Raw genomic sequence first — 16678 nt, 5'->3', positions numbered from 1 at the left:
ACAGCCAACATGCTGTCGCAGAGATTAATAGGCCGCACCGCGGTCAAGTCCGCTTTCCGGCCGTCAGGGTAAATGAGACCGCTCGAACCCCGCTACGCCCACCGACAGTTCCTGTGATTTTGCTAACTCCAGGTGTCAAGTCTCCCTACGGTCGTCAATGCTTCTAGGTGGAGGCGTGGTTATGCCACCGAGGCTGGTTAGTAGCAGGACGCACATTCTGGCTGGCATTGGGAATAATCAGGCTGACAGAGGGGCGAATGCAGACAGGGACCTCGTCATTATCGGCGGTGGTGTCGCTGGCTATGTGGCCGCCATCAAGGCCGGCCAGGAGGGCATGAAGGTACGGACGATTGGGCTACAACCGGGCTGCCAGAGGGGCATAGCTGACCCGCGATATCACAGGTTACATGTATCGAGAAGCGCGGCACCCTCGGCGGTACCTGCCTGAACGTCGGGTGCATTCCGTCCAAGTCACTGCTCAACAACTCGCATCTCTATCACACCATCCTCCACGACACAAAACATCGCGGTATCGAGGTGGGCGACGTTAAGCTCAACCTCGGGCAGCTGATGAAGGCAAAGGAGCAGTCGGTCAGTGGCTTGACCAAGGGTATTGAGTTCCTCTTCAAGAAGAACGGCGTCGAGTACCTCAAGGGCACCGGCTCGTTCGAGGATCCTCACACCGTCAAGGTCGAGCTCAACGACGGCGGCGAGACCCGGGTCACCGGCAAGAACATCCTCATTGCCACCGGCTCCGAGGTCACCCCCTTCCCCGGCCTTGAGATCGACGAGAAGACCATCATCAGTAGCACCGGCGCCCTATCGCTCGACCATGTCCCCAAGAAGTTCCTTGTCATTGGCGGCGGTATCATCGGTCTCGAGATGGCCTCCGTCTGGTCGCGTCTTGGCTCTGAGGTCACCGTCGTCGAGTACCTCGACCAGATTGGCGGCCCCGGCATGGACACCGAGATCTCCAAGAACATTCAAAAGATTCTCAAGAAGCAGGGCATCAACTTCAAGACCGGCACCAAGGTCCTGAACGGTGAGAAGACTGGCGACGGCGTCAAGATCAACGTCGAGGCTGCCAAGGGTGGCAAGCCTGAGACTGTGCGTTCACCACATTCCCCCCCCCCCTCCCTCTTCTCTCTCCCGGCGGTCTGATCGAAACTCTGGCAATACTAACACTTCGCAGCTTGAGGCTGATGTCGTCCTCGTTGCCATCGGTCGTCGTCCGTACACTAAGGGTCTCGGCCTCGAGAAGATCGGCATCGAGCTCGACGAGCGCGGCCGCGTCATCATCGATCAGGAGTACCGTACCAAGATCCCACACATCCGCTGCGTGGGTGACGCCACCTTCGGCCCCATGCTCGCTCACAAGGCCGAGGAAGAGGCCGTCGCCGTCGTCGAGTACATCAAGAAGGGCTACGGCCACGTCAACTACGGCTGCATCCCTGCCGTCATGTACACCTTCCCCGAGGTCGCCTGGGTCGGCCAGTCCGAGCAGGACCTCAAGAAGGCCGGCATCCCCTACCGCGTGGGCACCTTCCCCTTCAGCGCTAATTCCCGTGCCAAGACCAACCTCGACACCGAGGGCTTTGTCAAGATGCTGGCTGATCCCGAGACCGACCGCCTGCTGGGCATCCACATCATTGGCCCCAACGCTGGTGAGATGATTGCTGAGGGTACCCTGGCGCTTGAGTACGGTGCCTCTAGCGAGGACATTGCTCGCACGTGCCATGCCCATCCCACGCTGGCTGAGGCCTTCAAGGAGGCTGCTATGGCTACTTATTCCAAGGCTATCCACTTCTAAGCAGCTTTGTGTGTGTGTGTGTATGTGTGTGTGTGTGTGTGTGTGCGCGAGAAGCTGATAGCGGTTGGGTCAACATTTCGGACGGTTGTTGGGACGGCGGATGGACGGATGGAAGGATTGAGGTCGATAAGCAGGTGGGCGTATTGAAGAGACGCCCGGGCGCCGGAGGTTCTTTCTTGTGTACCTGTCTGTCTCTCTCTCGGTCTGTACTCTAGTAGATTGATTTCCTCCGTGCTAAAACGAAGGCATTTAAATGGTAAATGGCTAGTTGGCGGTGGGGGAATGCAATTTCATCATTAGCGCATGCGATGTGGTTTAACTTGCCCTACCGGTGTCGAATGGCTTGGTAGGCTTTGGTTGGTGGGTGGTCATGACTGGTGATGCTGGCTGGAGGGTTTGTAGTAGGCGTTTGATAGCATATTGAAAGAGATAGACATGTGCTGACGGGACGGGATGTTGTGCTGATCGTCGCGGCTGGCTTATGTAAATTTTGTGCTCAGTATTTGTTGTATTGCATGGTGGTGATGTCGAAGTGCGATGTGAAAGTTTTTATCGAGTTGTGATAGCTTAATCTTGGAGCTCACCATCTTCCAATTGCTCCACGGCATGGAGAATGGTAATGTGCAGAAAGAGAAGTATCCCAGGTTATCTCGAAGAAAAAGGGAGAAAATGACTCTTTGTAGGAGTAGACGATCTCCTGTTGCCGGCGTCGACCGCGCTCATCTTCATGTGATGACGACCGGCAGCCAGATCAACGCGGCGGAATGGTGGGGATCCAGCCCCAAGTGCTGCCAAGCCGGTGAGACGTTGGCTTTTCCGTCCAAAGCACATACCCAACCCTAACCCTATTGTGTCCCAACAAATCTCTCCTGGCACCCCTGGTCTGTTTCGATCAGCTTTTGATACCGTTGCAGCAAAGCAAGGCAGGGCGATTTGGCCCATCGATCATGCCACATTCCTTGCTAGAGCAGTTGAACCGTCAGACGAAGAACCCGAGAGGGCGGTGGATTCACTTGACTGCAGATCGGAAGTAAAAAGTGTGATCTGTTGGTTGTCGCAGTATCTTCTCTTACTCAAACTCGGGAACTTGGCAGAGAGCAAGCAAAGCCTGGGATTTTTTTTTTTTCTTTTATTATTTTTATTTTTATTTTTATTTTTACTTGCTTGGCTTTGGGGGTTGGGGTTGAACGCCCAGGGTTCCAGAACTTTTGCAAGCTCCAACCTGAGCTTCCAGGTCCCCCAAGGCTTAGGCCCCAGGGGCAGCACCTTTCTGTCTGGTGGCGTCGCAAGCTGTTCTTTTGGACCTTGTCTCTCCCCCCTTTTTGACCCATTTGTTTACTCTTTGACTCGAGGTTGGGCCAATTGATCTGGTTTTTGGGTGAAACCCGATCTTGTTTTGCTTTTGGATCTGCTCAATTGAGCTGTCTGATTGAGTCGGCCGGGGTTTTGTGAGGGCAGAGATCAGTCAATTGATCGATCTCGTTCGTTCACTAAAGCTTTTGATGCAACTTACCCTTAACGACTCAGAACGGAACCCACGGCTGGCTCCTCACCTTACCGCCCACAGCGCCCTTGAGAACCCGGAAGTTTATTCGATTTTTTTTTTCATCGGGGCACTCCATTTCCGTTGCGTTTTGGTCGTCCACTCGGAAGCTGCGGACTTTGGGCCGTTAAGACTGAGCTCTGTCCTGTCACGCTCACTGTTATCGACGGTTGCTGGCGCTTTTATCTCCACTTGCGGACCTTGCTGGTGTTTGAGAACAACACCCCCCTAAGGGTCTATCTACCCTGCTTATAGCATCCATATCTTCAATCGGTTCGTGATTAATCGACCATTGACAACTCAAAATCGCATACACACCCGCTCCGTCAACAGCGACGTCGCCAATGGCAGCATCATTTACGAAATCCCCCACTGAGGGGAAGCCCGGTCGGCAGTACCCCGTGCTCTCGCGGCGTGAGATCGAGGCCATGATCGCCGAGGGCGCTCACGTCTTCATCCTGGACCAGTACGTCGTCAAGGCAGACGCCTGGATCAAGTACCATCCGGGAGGAGACAAGGCCATTCAGCATGTGGTGGGGAGGGATGCGACGGATGAGATTCATGTGTGAGTTCAATCACATCCCTGGATGGGACTAAGATCGATACATGGGGACTGGAATGGATTGTGCTGACAGTAGCATAGGATTCACTCGCCTGAGGCCCGTCGCATGATGGATAGGTATAGAATCGGAAGGATCGAGGGCCGCTGGAAGAACTTCCTACCGCCCATTCAGGGGGGAAAGTTTAGGCCTCGGGGTGTGGAGAGCGAAGAAGAGTACCAGCCACAGAAGCCTGTTAAGGAAAATGCTTCGCCGGCATCGAGTGGCCCTAGCTCGAGGTCGCCTTCACCTGTGTTTGACCAGGAAGAGGCTGAAGGGGGTCTCCGCAAGCGCCGGCCCGAGATCGCGAGGGTAGACTCGGTCACGTCGCTCTCTTCGGGAGATGATGCAGAAGACAAGCCGTCTGACGGCATGGCACATCTAGATGCTCTAACTAGACAGCAGATCAAGCTGGACCTGTCCATCTACCCGCCCCTTGACCCGGCCACGCAAGACTTCATCGTGGAGAAGTACCGACAGCTCAACGAGCGCATCAAGGCCGAGGGTCTTTATGACTGCAACTACTGGGCCTACGCGATCGAGTGTACGCGCTATGCCATCTTCTTCTCGCTGTCGATGTTCTTCCTGTGGCACAAGTGGTACTTCTTCAGCGCCGTTTTCCTCGGCGTCTTCTGGCATCAGCTGGTCTTCACAGCACACGATGCAGGCCACATGGGCATCACGCACAACTTCCAGGTTGACACGGTCATCGGCATCATCATCGCCGACTTCCTGGGCGGGCTGTCGCTGGGCTGGTGGAAGCGCAACCATAACGTGCACCACATCGTCACCAACTCGCCCGAGCACGACCCGGATATCGAGCACATGCCCTTCTTTGCCATCTCGCACCGTTTCCTACAGAACCTGTACTCAACCTACTACGAGAAGGTCATGAAATTTGACGCCGCCGCCAAGTTTTTCATCTCCCTCCAGCACCGCCTGTACTACATCATCCTGCTCTTCGGCCGCTTCAACCTCTACCGCCTCTCGTGGATGTACATCCTCGGCGGGCAGGGCCCGCGCAAGGGTATCGCGGCCTGGCATCGCTGGCTCGAGCTAGCCGGACAGGTCTTCTTCTGGTACTGGTTCGGCTACGGCATTTTGTACCGCAGTATCGACAACAACGCCTCGCGCCTGATGTACCTGATCGTCAGCCACTTTGTCACGACGCCGGTGCACGTCCAAATCACACTCTCCCACTTCGCCATGAGCACGGCCGACCTGGGCGTCGACGAGTCCTTCCCGCAGCGCATGCTACGCACGACCATGGACGTCGATTGCCCCGAATGGCTCGACTTCTTTCACGGCGGCCTGCAGTTCCAGGCCATCCATCACCTGTTCCCCCGCATCCCCAGGCATAACCTGCGCAAGACGCAGCGCCTGGTGCAAGAGTTTTGCAATGAAGTTGGCATTCCGTACGCGCTGTACGGGTTTGTGGATGGGAATAAGAAGGTCATTGGGACGCTGGCTGAGGTCGCCAGACAGGCGGCTATTCTGAAGAAGTGCCAGACTATGTTAGCTAGGGGAGAGCTTGGTCATGCGCATTAAAACTATACGGACTGGATATGAGAGAGAGCGGGGGAAGAAGGGGGGAACCGGGGGAAAGGGGTGGTGGTGGGGGGGGGGGGAGGTATTTGCTCCGAAGACTGGGATTAGGTAGCTCACCGGTTGTCCAAAAACGGCCCGTCGGCCGGCGCTTTAAGCTAGCATCGGCATGTGTGACGACGGAGATAGTATGAATTATCGGATCGGATGAAGGCTTCTGATCTAGATGTGTCACTTGATTGTTCGTACCCATGATGAGCAAGAAAACCTTGCATGCATGTATATACTTCGGATGAATTGTGCTCTTTTACTCTTTTTGCAACGCATGGCTCTTTTATTTTTTTTATTTTTTTTGGTTTATGTCCGTTTGAGAAAGATGCATTAGCTTATTCATCTTGCCATTCTCGCACCTTTCCCCTCCAGGGATCTTCCGCATTTCCTGCCGCGCGCTGAACTTTCTCGTTTTCATCGTTGATGGTTCTTCATTACATTACCCCTCTCCTTTCTCCCGTTTACATATGCCCTTCTGAGTCGGTTGGCGGTACACCTGCCTTTCTTACTTAGGCCTGTGGCTGTCTTAGGTTACGGTTCCCGGGATCGTGCTGTGAGATACCTGTGGCACGCTTAACCTCGACGCCTCTTCATCCAGTTTTCTAGCCACTGACCTTAGGATCAGATCACCCTGCAGAAGCCCGGGTAAGCTTGTGCCTCCTTTCCGTCCTTCCCTCCCCCTTTCCTCCCCCCCCGGTCACCGTTAGAAGAGCCTAGCCGCCTGGGATTCAGAACTCGCTTTCAACTGCCTACATCCACTACTGTACTGCAACAGATATTGGCCAGGTCCTTATCAGGTCCATTCTTACAACAACATCATTTCAGCCTCAATCATGGCCATTACTACTACAGTAGGTGCATATCACCATTTCCATCACCGCATTATCTTCGGCCAGTCAGTGTAAGTCGGAAACCACATATCCATTGTAGGAATTTGTGCTGGTTCGACGGCCTGGCTAGCCAAGCTGAAATAGAATTGGGACACACGCCTGCGATTGCTCTTTGTGCGTCTGGAGATCGGCCGATTCTGCCGTGCAACTAGCGTCGGATCATTGGTTCACCATGCCCCCCTTTGAAAGGTGATAACGGAAATTCTATACTACATGCCTATGTACAAACGATCGCTCGCAGTGACAGTTGAATGTGACCAGACTGTTTTCAGAGCTTAAGCGATACCGAGCTAAGTGCTCGCTTCTTCCTGGTGTCTATGTGCCTTAACACTTTGTTACAGGCCTGGCGTTGCTCGATTGCATCTTACTGCAGCACCACATTGAAACTGGGGGCCGGTGCGCGTTCCAGCAGGCCGCCGAGAAGCAACTTCTCCAGCTCCCATTTGCCCAGATCTACCCGGATATGTCCCGGTATGGAAGCATCTGTGCTTGGGTACAGAGCCAGTGCTATGTATGAGAGTGCAACTTGCAGCAGGATGCATTCTTCAGTCTCCTTGGCTTCAGCTGGGCGTGGGTGTGGCTGCTTCTTTTCCTTCCTCTTCTCAAAGCGAGATCGCTTAGTTTTCGAAGTGGGATCGGACATGGAGTTGTGAGCACTGGGAGTGCATTCCGGCCTCTCACTTGTCTCTTCTTCCTGTGGGCTGCTGTGGGCTGGGAGCGCCACCTAAGATCCGGCGATCCAGAGATCTATCATATTTCTCACACATATGGGCACAGGAAGTACATACTTAGGCAGGTCTTGCTTGCAGTTTGCAGAGCCTACAGTTACTGTAGGCTAGGTTACCTACTGACGAGAAACTTGCACACCTAAGGTAGGTAGGTCTGCGCTGGAAACGGTATAGCAACCCAATCTCTTCTGCCCTGGCCATGCCCCCCTCTCGATTGAGCCAATGACACGCCGCATCCCTGGACATGCTCCCCCTATCCGGCATGGCGGGAACACTGTTTGGGGGAAACGCCACAGACCTCTCATATGCAAAAGATCAAGCAGGAAAGGTTTCCTGCCCCAGCTCGACTGAGCAGGGGTGGGTTGGACTTGGCCCGGGCCTGCGTGACAAGGACGCAGGCCCGGTGGACTTTTTTTCCACTGACGAATCAAAATATGCGCGCTTTTGGTCCAGGGTTAATGTGAAGACAATGTGCCAAAGACGACAATGGAAGAGCAGAAGAAAGCGGAAGAGGGGATAGAGAAAGATGTCTGCAATGGAACACAAGGCCATTTGTAGATTGCTTTGCCAGGACAGGATCCGTACTCTGTTCGGTCCCGAGAATGCTTCCAAGCTCAGGCTTAGCCCGTCATTGAAGCCGGCGTGAACATCTGGGACTGATACACAAGATATTGCTTGGTTTTTTTTTTTTTTGCAATGCTCTTGAGAAACTACCAAGACGGGACTATCGCCGTTAACAGCTTGTATGGTTGAGGAAGATCGCCAAAAGAGGAGAGAGTCTCTAGAGACAATGACATACCCGAGCTGAAGCTAAGTACCCGCGGCCCGATACCCTACACATACTTCATGATGAGCAGAGGTGATGGGCAAGGACCGTCCCCTTGGCATCATCCCATCAACATGGGTCCCCCTCTCTCCCCAGAAGCAAGTCAAGTTTTCAACGCTCCCCCACAAAGCCACACACCTTGGCTGAATGATGGGAAACATTTCCGTGGTGTTATGTTCCCATAATGATAACTGTCCCTCAACCCTTGCCTGCCGGTCTCAGCCAAGCTTCTTCACAGGGCCCTCCCCTGCTCGCCTGGCGATGGACATTCTCTCATCAGCCTCATCTTTAAGCCTCATCAGTCCGCTTTCCTCTCTTTGTTCTACGGCTCCAGCCCTGGCGCTCCAGCCAACAACGTGCCGACCCGTATGATACCCCCTCGTTCTTAATTAACTCCCCTCCCCTCCCCGCCCCCGGTCAAGTCCCGTACCCGGTGTGGTAAATTCAGGGTAATCCGTATGCTCGTCGTTATTCCCCCACCCCCTCTCGAAATTAGGAAAGACGAGCAAGTGGTGATTGAACTTGTGTATCTACGTACACCATGGAGTACGGATATAACTAGCAGGAAAAAAGAAAACAAAAATTGGCTTGACCCCCGCTCTGCGCTTCCCAGGGTCTTGGTAATCATCCCAAGGCTCCCAACGGTATGGCCCTGTCCTCGATGTTTCACTCCAGTGCTTCTATGCACTTGACGGACGGACGCCTGCTGTGTATACAACAAACCTGAACCCTTGTCCTGGGAGCCTGGATGGTCCGGGCCGGACGACTGATGGACGGGGTTGTCGGTGAAATAACGGCGCTATCAAGAGACTGAGGCTCAATTGGTGTGCCCTCTTGCTACCATCCAACTTACACCAGTTGAGTCCGACTACTACACGGTCTTGCCGTACTTTTGGCATGTGCTGCTCTGAAAACGGACCTGATCGATCGGACGAACGGACGACCCTTTTGTCCCTCCCTTCTTGGGTGCCTTCCCTCTTCTCATAAAGTACACCCTCAATGGACATTTGGCCCGCTGAAGGGCTTTGTAGTCTACCTGCAGACTTACACATATAGGACTGCGGATCTTAAGCCTTCCCGACGTATCCAGTGATACGGTTGAGAAACCCGTCTGTCATCTGTCTGTCTCTGTCTCCAGCTGCATTGCACAGGGGCTATTTTCTCTCCGCGCCCTCCTTTTACATACTCAAGGGGACCTTTCTGATCCAACGAGGCAAAAAGATCCCCTTTTCCGTCTGCTGGCTGCCAACCATCATCCATCTCGCATCATCTGATCTCACAGCTGCTACAGCCATCCTGCAGAGACTAGATTAGGGTAGGTATATGTATTCACACACCTCCCCCCCCTTCTCCCTCCTTTGCTCCATACCTACCTGCGTATCCCGCAAGATGACGCCAGCCCGCACCAACGCTGCTGCTGGTTGGGCCAGAGTGGCTGGAGGAGGGGCAAAACCCACAGCCGAGGAGGTAGGCAGACTTGCAAACTAAGAAGCAGGTTTCATGCTCGGCTGAGATGCGCATTCGTCCCATAAACCAACCGACCCTTTCGGCTTGCCGATACGGGAGAAATTGGGGGCCCTGGTGGCCCTGCCCTGCCCTGCCCTGCCCTGCCCTTCCCTTCCCGTTACCCGCCTGTTCTTATATCTGTGTATGCCCAGCCAGGCTGAACAGACGCGTGGTGCCGGTGATCGATCGACTCTGATCGGATAGATCGATCCCTTTGAGACGGGGGAGTGGGCAGCGTAGTGAACTTTGTGAAGGTGAGAGGTCGTGCTGACTGGTTACTTGACAGGCTCACGGGATTTTCACCGAAAGGAGTTCGACGTTATTATTGGCCCGTCTCGAAAATTTTTCTTGTCTGCCTTTTCCGCTCACTTTTTTTGAAATCTCTCCTCCGTATTAAGTCAGGAGAGGAACAGACAGAGCCTCGAGGGGGAGGGGGAAACTGATTGCCTCGAGTGGTTTTGCTCGGAGGAGGGCGGCATTCTGGTTGTTTGTTGGCTTCGCCCTCCGCCCTCACTTCTTACCGGTGAAGCTGTCGTGGCCGTGAACCGTGGTTGCTCGTTCGCCGGTTATACGGTCGGTCTGAAGCTGTATATAAGATCGGGGTTGAGTCCCCAGCGTGGGCGTCGGACAACACCAAACCATTGCTTCACCATCACTATCAACACAACACCGGATATAAGACCTCTTGAAGAAGAGTTCTTCATCGACCTATCCATCATCTTCAACAAGATCCTTTTCGTCCTTCTCGACATATCTATATCTATATCTATATCTATATCTATATCTATATCTATATCTATATCTATCAGAGTCATCTTCCTAAACGCCCCAGATCAACTAGCACATCATCACATTCAAGCCTTCCTACATCCAACAACCCATCTTACACACCTACCTCCATCTCATCAACAACACAACACTCGAAAAATATCCAACCATGGGCAAGAGCAAGATGGACGCGGCGGCCGCGGCCCGCATCTGCAAGGCTCGCGGTGAGAAGGTGAGTCCATGTCAAGCTGTTCGTCCTCCTAACCTTCCTCCCGAGACCGTCCTCTGTTCCCTACCCGTTCCCCCCCATCCCATCCACCGAAATCGGCCACCTAAGCTGCGTCACAGCCCCCATCAACACAGCCTGGATCCTTTCTTCCCCTCTCCATCCTCCAATCTAGTATCTAGCATCGAGTCTCGTGCCACACACCGCTGCGTCTGGCAGGCCTGTCCTGCATAAGACTTCCCCTCTCACAAGCCAGAGGACTCTAAATGTCTCTGTGCACTTGCTTCCTTCATTCTCTCCTTCCTTTATCCGTGGCCAGTACTGGCGTTCCTCTGGATCGTCCCAACAGAACTGTACATACACATTATGCACGAATCCCTCCCCTCCTTTCCCACACATTCCTCTTTCTCTACTCCCCCCTCCCCCCCCTTCCCTTTTCCAAAAATGCAGCCCATGCCCGGTGACCCCGCACAAAAGGACTGGATGCAAAGGATGCATAGGGGCACACAGACAGGCACACACAAAATCAAAATTAAGGGCAACACAAGATTCGGCCACAGCAGCGAATAGTCAGCTCGGCCTGAACCCCCCCCTGCTTTGTGTCAGGTGCACAAGGATATGGTAGGGCGAACAGGGCGGACGAGCTGGTCTGGTTTCATTGTCCCCTAATCCCAACAGTCCCAACCAAGCAGATTTTACCCTTCCCCAGAAAGAGAAAGAGGGTTAAATTTCCTATATGGTCAGGAGATATTGACAAGTCACACAAAAACAGGACCCCTTCGCCCAGCGCGCTGCCGCCGCAGCCCAGCGTAACAGCCTGGGCGCAGCCCTCAGCGGCAGCGAAAACGTCGTTGGCATCGGCGGGGACGGCAGCAGAAATGCCGGCAACGTCGGTGGCAGTGGAACAACCAGCAAGGCTTTGGCTGTTGGACGGCGCTGATCTCTAACTTACGTGCTACCTACTTCGATGCCGAGTCTGCCTGACCACCTCCTGCTTAGTCACTGAAACTGATAATGGCCTTTTTGCTTGGGCACTTGCTTATCTCGATTATGGATCAGGAACTTTTATGTCTGCTTTACGGGCTGGAAGCTCAGGGGCTGGAGGATGTGAATTTGTTTCGGTCCTGTTCATTGTACTACGTACTACTTTAACTGCCTACGACGGTTTACGGATGATACTTGGTTGGCGGCTGTGGGACGGGGGGAATTGTATTCAGTTGGTTTTCTTCTCTTTTCTGGACTGTACTGCATCTCTTTCGTTTAAGGAGTTGGATGGTTGGCGTTTGGGGCGACAAACTTTCTCTCGTTTTTTTACTATTCAATACGCTACACTACCTAGTAGGCTTACTAGTAGACAATCGCTACGCAGCACAACATGGTTGGATACCCACACTGAGATAGGAACAAGGAGAGTTGTCAGTGGTCGAAGGGGAGAACGTGTTGCATAGGGGTGGGAGAGGGTGCGGGGGGGGGGGAGGACATTAGCTGTCTACCTTAACTAGCTGAACACGACATTTGGTCACTGCCGGACTCAAATCGACTCAACTCTCAACAAGTGTAAGGTGCAAAAGATGAAATTGTGACACTTGATCATCATCACCATCACGCCAAATCACTGAACATCCTCAGCTTTTTTGGTCCATGACCTGCTCCTTCAATGCTATCTCAACGTAGATCCGTTCATCACTTTTATTGGTACTCAATCCCTCAAGAGAGCAAAGAGATGCAATACGTAGGGCAGAATGGTTCTGGCCTGACAGTGAAGGGGAAGGGGCCACAAACTGGCTCTCGAGCAATGTTTTGGATGGTGAGAGCCGCTCGGGAGCCTGTTATACGAGCCTCTCGGGCCGACAAGGCGGATCAATTGGTTAGGCAGTGCGCCTGGCACGGTCTCCACGGCAGAGAAGGGGACCATCATCACACCGAAGTTGAGAGTTGAGTACTGGGTGTATGTTGTGGTACGTATGTCTGATCTCCCGCTTGGCGAAAGAATGAAAGAAAAAAAAAACGGTCGTTCTTGTCAGATCAAAAGTGATCCCATTTCCCAATCTCCAAAATTCAACAAAAAGAAGAACAGCCTTGTCTGGCGTTTCTTCAAAACCTTCGTAAACTGTCCACTGACGCAAATCGTAGCTGTGGAACTGGGTGATGGGCTGCCCATTCTGATCAGTGCCCTGATCGGGCAGGCTGGGGCACTGTGGTCACGGAGAGTGGTTGTCGATCCCAACGATTACTTTGGTTTCATCTCTTGATCGATCCTTTCTTTCGGGAGATTTTTGTGTATGCTGAGTCCTTACTTTTCATCATAGAGCACCTGGGCCAAGAAGAAAGCCTGTGTATGATTTGAAACAAGGGCTTTTACTTTGGGTGGGTGGGTGGGGGGCGGGTGTTGTCAGGACGAGACAAAGCTTTTACACTATACGAAGTACAATACCTCAGGCTAGACGCACACCCCTTAGGCAACTGGTTAAACGATCTGCGTTTCCATCGCTATGGTAAGGGCCCGGTTGCTCAGCAGAACAAGGTTCTTTTGCATATCTTGCCCCCGAGGGGTCAGACGGCAGTATTCCATCTGTACCTCATGCTTGTAGCAGATAGATGACCGACACGACAGAACCAGGCTAGACTGAGCCACGAGGAGTCTGCTCCTCAAACTTGGTCCGTCTTGTGTGGAAGTGTACCTAGTGTATACATTTTAATGACATGACTGCGCGTACTGCAGTATACTGGAAACAGGCTCGGAGAAGTTCGGACGTTCGGTGTCACTCGGTGGCGGTGTACGGTCACAGTTACTGATTGGTATCAAGCCTTGCCTACGGAATAATGTGTCAAAAAGGAAGGTTGTCTCTTCAAGTTTGTTTGACAGCTTCTCAAATTGTGAATGGCGCTGGGGCTTTTGACTTCATGGGCTCTGGCCAGTATCAAACACCACTCACTCTCAACATAGAATGGATAAACGCTCTTGTCAACACAGCAAAAACACATCACATCACAGATTCGTTCGTTCTCCCCACCAACCACTTACGATGCAGTCCATCCCGCCTCACAGTCAGTATCACAAGTGGCTCCGCAGCTGGACATGCCTGTATCCAGGGATCGATTCCAAGATTCCTGCGAAACAAACCTGGTCATTCATCAGGCTCGGGGGCTTTGGTCGAATAAGGAGCCGCCCGATCGAACGAACCAAATGAGCTCTACATCGCAAATGGAAGGATGCTGACTACACAATTTCCCCGTCCCACTGGCTGTGTCTTCGCCTGCATATGCACTCTTGCGCCGCTAGGCTACGCTACTGCATCTCGATCTCGAGGTAGAACGGGTCGGTTATCGAACGAATGGACGAAACCTGAAACCCGGTGGACCAGATGGAACACTTGGACTGGATCTAGCCCGTGCTTCTATCCACGATCTCCCCAGGATTGGATCTTAAGGCAGGCAGGGTAGGCTTGGTGTGGCGTGGGCGGCGCGCGCCGACCCCGAAAACAATCGGGATTGCCAGCCGGACGAAACAACCCCTACCAAGCAGGCTGGAACCTGGAACCCGGGACGAATCCAAGCCAGTCAACGGCAGATGACTGGCTCTTCGTGCACGTTCCATCCAAGCCGTCCTTGTCTTCGAAAGGACATGATCAGACTGCTTGCAGCTGTGATCGATTCTGGATCAGATAAGCGAGATCTCGTAATTCCTCCTTCCTCCGGCCTTCCCCCGGAATGGGCGCGGCCTGATGATCTGGCCTGCATCGCATCGCCCTGTCTGTGATGTATGATCTTGCATCTTGCATTAACAGATATTCAGATTCATACTGTTGCTCCTGCTGCTGTTACTCTTGGTGCTTTTCTTTTCCCCTTTTTCTTCTTCGTTTTTCTTTTTTCTATTTTCTTTTTCTTTTTCTTTTTTTATTTTATTTTAAAATCGATGGGTATGCCAGATGGGTGGGGAGCGGTCACAGCCAGCCAGGATAATGACAGGACTGGATACGAGTCCTCCCACGTGTGGAGTGTAGAGCTGAGACGAACCGAAGGAGTGGTACGTATACGCTACGCAAAGGGAGATCAGATATTGGATGGGATAACGAGATCAGAATCGCAATGCAGGATACCGATGTGTACTTCGTGTGCATCCCTCCCTCCCTCCCTGCTTTCTACATAAACCCCTCCCCCCCCCCTCCTTCCCCAAATGCCATTGTGCAGGTGTTGCAATGTTTGTTCTTAGGATTCAGTCTCCCACCATAATCAGTTTAGTTCAGCCATACCTAAGTCGTTGTGTTCCAGTGACGAGCAGCACATGCAAAATGACTGAGAGACGCAGAGACAGGCTGAATCTGAAATGTGAGAGGTAGAGCTGTCGCAAGGGGCCGAGACATTGGCAGTTGGGCACATTGATTGTCAGAATCACAAAACCGTTGTTGTCAAGTCGGCTGGAGTAACAGCAACCATACAGCAAGAGATGAACGAGGCGCTGAAGTGATAGTGATGAGCAACATGATGGGAATGATGAGGAGTAGATTGTGAAGACTGTTAAGCTGTGCAACCCATTAATTTTTGCTTGAGTTGGGGGTGATGACTGAAGTGAGGCTGAACCCGCAGAAAAGTTTGTGGTAACGGACCCGTGACTCTTCCCTTCTATGACCCCACGGCACAGATGCGCGCCCCCCCCCCCCCCAAAAAATCTCGAGCACGGCTTGCCTCTCTGAATGGCCGGGATGCCTTAACTGGTAATTTACACACAAAGTGAACCCCCGATAAGCTATAGATAAGGTAATATTACAAGCTTTCCCCACTGTGTAACGTTACGTTGCGTTGCGCTATGTTCCCCCCTCCCCACCAGCAAGCACTGGGCAACTCTAAGCGCTCAGCTCCAGTCTCGCGGAGCTCTGCTGTCTCCTGGCCATGACGTTGTCATCCATCTAAGCTGTCCACGGCTCATCAACCAGTGACTTTGTTACTTGTTGCTGAGTGTCCAGTGGCCAACGCTGTTCCAGCCCGTCCAATCGCTGCCGCCTCCCCCCGATCGAACACTCCAGGCAGGCTCAGAAAAAGACAGTTGGAAGACAGTGAGACTCAAGTCGCATCGAATCCGACCGGCGTCGCTCCACAGTCCGTTGCATCTGCCCCTCATCGCAACACACAAAAACACATACACACACACACACATTCACCACCAAACTGGTCAAACTGGTCATTTGCTTTAAGCATCCGAGTCTTAAGATCTCAGTATTAACTGTGCCTGGGCTAGAAGCAGTGCGAATCCAGGACGCCCCACATCGCATCCCCACCAACTGTCCAATTCGGCCGGCTTCATCCATTCTTGACTCTGGGCGAGTCTGGGTTGATCATCATCATTGACCCCATCCATCCTCACTCACCCTGGGCTTGTTGGGGTTGGCGGCAGCTTCGTGCCCCTCATCTAGAATTCCAGGTCGGCTTCCATCTTGCCGACCAAGATTTGACTACCTACCCTACCCCCCCCCCTAACGTGTAGTCTTCACCACCTCTTAGGAGTTATGCCGGTCTGGTCCAAGGGCTCCCGCTAGAGGAACACAGCCATGGATGCGTCCATCCAGCGACATCTGACCGACAAGATCTACGAAAAGCGCAAGACCGGCGCCTTAGAGTGAGTGGGTCGCCTTTGTTTGTGTGTTGGGAGAGTTTGATGGCTCAGCTCTCACTGCATCTTATCCTGCAACTGCATCGGGTAGCATACCCGGACCTATACTATTCTCCTGCCCCCCTTGAAAACCCCCCCCCCCCCAAATCTCTTTAACGAGCATACTATACGCTTACAGTACCCCTTGTCTTCATACGAGCGAGAGCCACTCTAACACTTACCTAACACTTCCCAGGCTCGAACGCGTCATCCGCGAGCTTGTCTCCCAGAAGGACTATGACCGCGTCGAGTCTATCCTGGACCAGCTGGTCAACGAATATGCCTATGCAGTCCATCAACCCCATGCCCGCAACGGTGGCCTCATAGGGCTGGCCGCCGCGGCGATCGCTCTAGGCCCTGAGCTGCCGCGCTATCTCGAGATCATTGTGCCGCCCGTTCTGGCCTGCTTCACTGACCAGGACCCTCGTGTGCGCTACTACGCATGCGAGTCTATGTACAACATCGCCAAGGTCGCCAAGGGAGAGATCTTGATCTACTTTAATCACATATTTGACGCCCTGTGCAAGGTGCCTAAGCGT

General features: G+C 53.0%; 4 protein-coding genes across 4 annotated transcripts in view; all 4 read left to right on the top strand.

The window, feature by feature from the left end:
- Positions 1-9: 9 nt before the first annotated feature.
- On the top strand, positions 10-1810 carry CTHT_0048590 (lipoamide dehydrogenase is a component of the alpha- ketoacid dehydrogenase-like protein; the record flags this gene model as incomplete). The annotated part of the gene is made up of 5 exons (XM_006695159.1): positions 10-68; positions 141-196; positions 264-340; positions 403-1107; positions 1193-1810. The coding sequence occupies 5 exons, from the start codon at positions 10-12 to the stop codon at positions 1808-1810; spliced, it is 1515 nt and encodes a 504-aa protein (XP_006695222.1).
- A 1887-nt stretch (positions 1811-3697) lies between these two features.
- On the top strand, positions 3698-5500 carry CTHT_0048580 (desaturase-like protein; the record flags this gene model as incomplete). Its single annotated transcript, XM_006695158.1, has 2 exons — positions 3698-3918; positions 3997-5500. 2 exons carry the CDS (start codon positions 3698-3700, stop codon positions 5498-5500), a joined length of 1725 nt encoding a protein of 574 aa, XP_006695221.1.
- Positions 5501-10435: 4935 nt separating this feature from the next.
- CTHT_0048570 (uncharacterized protein) lies at positions 10436-11432 on the top strand (the record flags this gene model as incomplete). Its single annotated transcript, XM_006695157.1, has 2 exons — positions 10436-10498; positions 11265-11432. 2 exons carry the CDS (start codon positions 10436-10438, stop codon positions 11430-11432), a joined length of 231 nt encoding a protein of 76 aa, XP_006695220.1.
- Positions 11433-16038: 4606 nt separating this feature from the next.
- Positions 16039-16678, top strand: part of CTHT_0048560 (uncharacterized protein) — a gene marked incomplete at both ends in the record, with an annotated part of 4529 nt that continues 3889 nt past the window's right edge. Inside the window, 2 exons of the mRNA XM_006695156.1 lie at positions 16039-16106; positions 16336-16666. Coding sequence (XP_006695219.1) covers positions 16039-16106; positions 16336-16666 — 399 coding nt within the window. The remainder of the gene's footprint in view (positions 16107-16335; positions 16667-16678) is intronic.

The sequence above is a fragment of the Thermochaetoides thermophila genome (assembly GCF_000221225.1).
Source record: "Thermochaetoides thermophila DSM 1495 unplaced genomic scaffold scf7180000011819, whole genome shotgun sequence".
Classification (NCBI taxonomy): Eukaryota; Fungi; Ascomycota; class Sordariomycetes; order Sordariales; family Chaetomiaceae; genus Thermochaetoides; species Thermochaetoides thermophila.
Note: the sequence above shows the minus strand (reverse complement) of the source record. Positions and strands in the feature narration are given on the sequence as shown.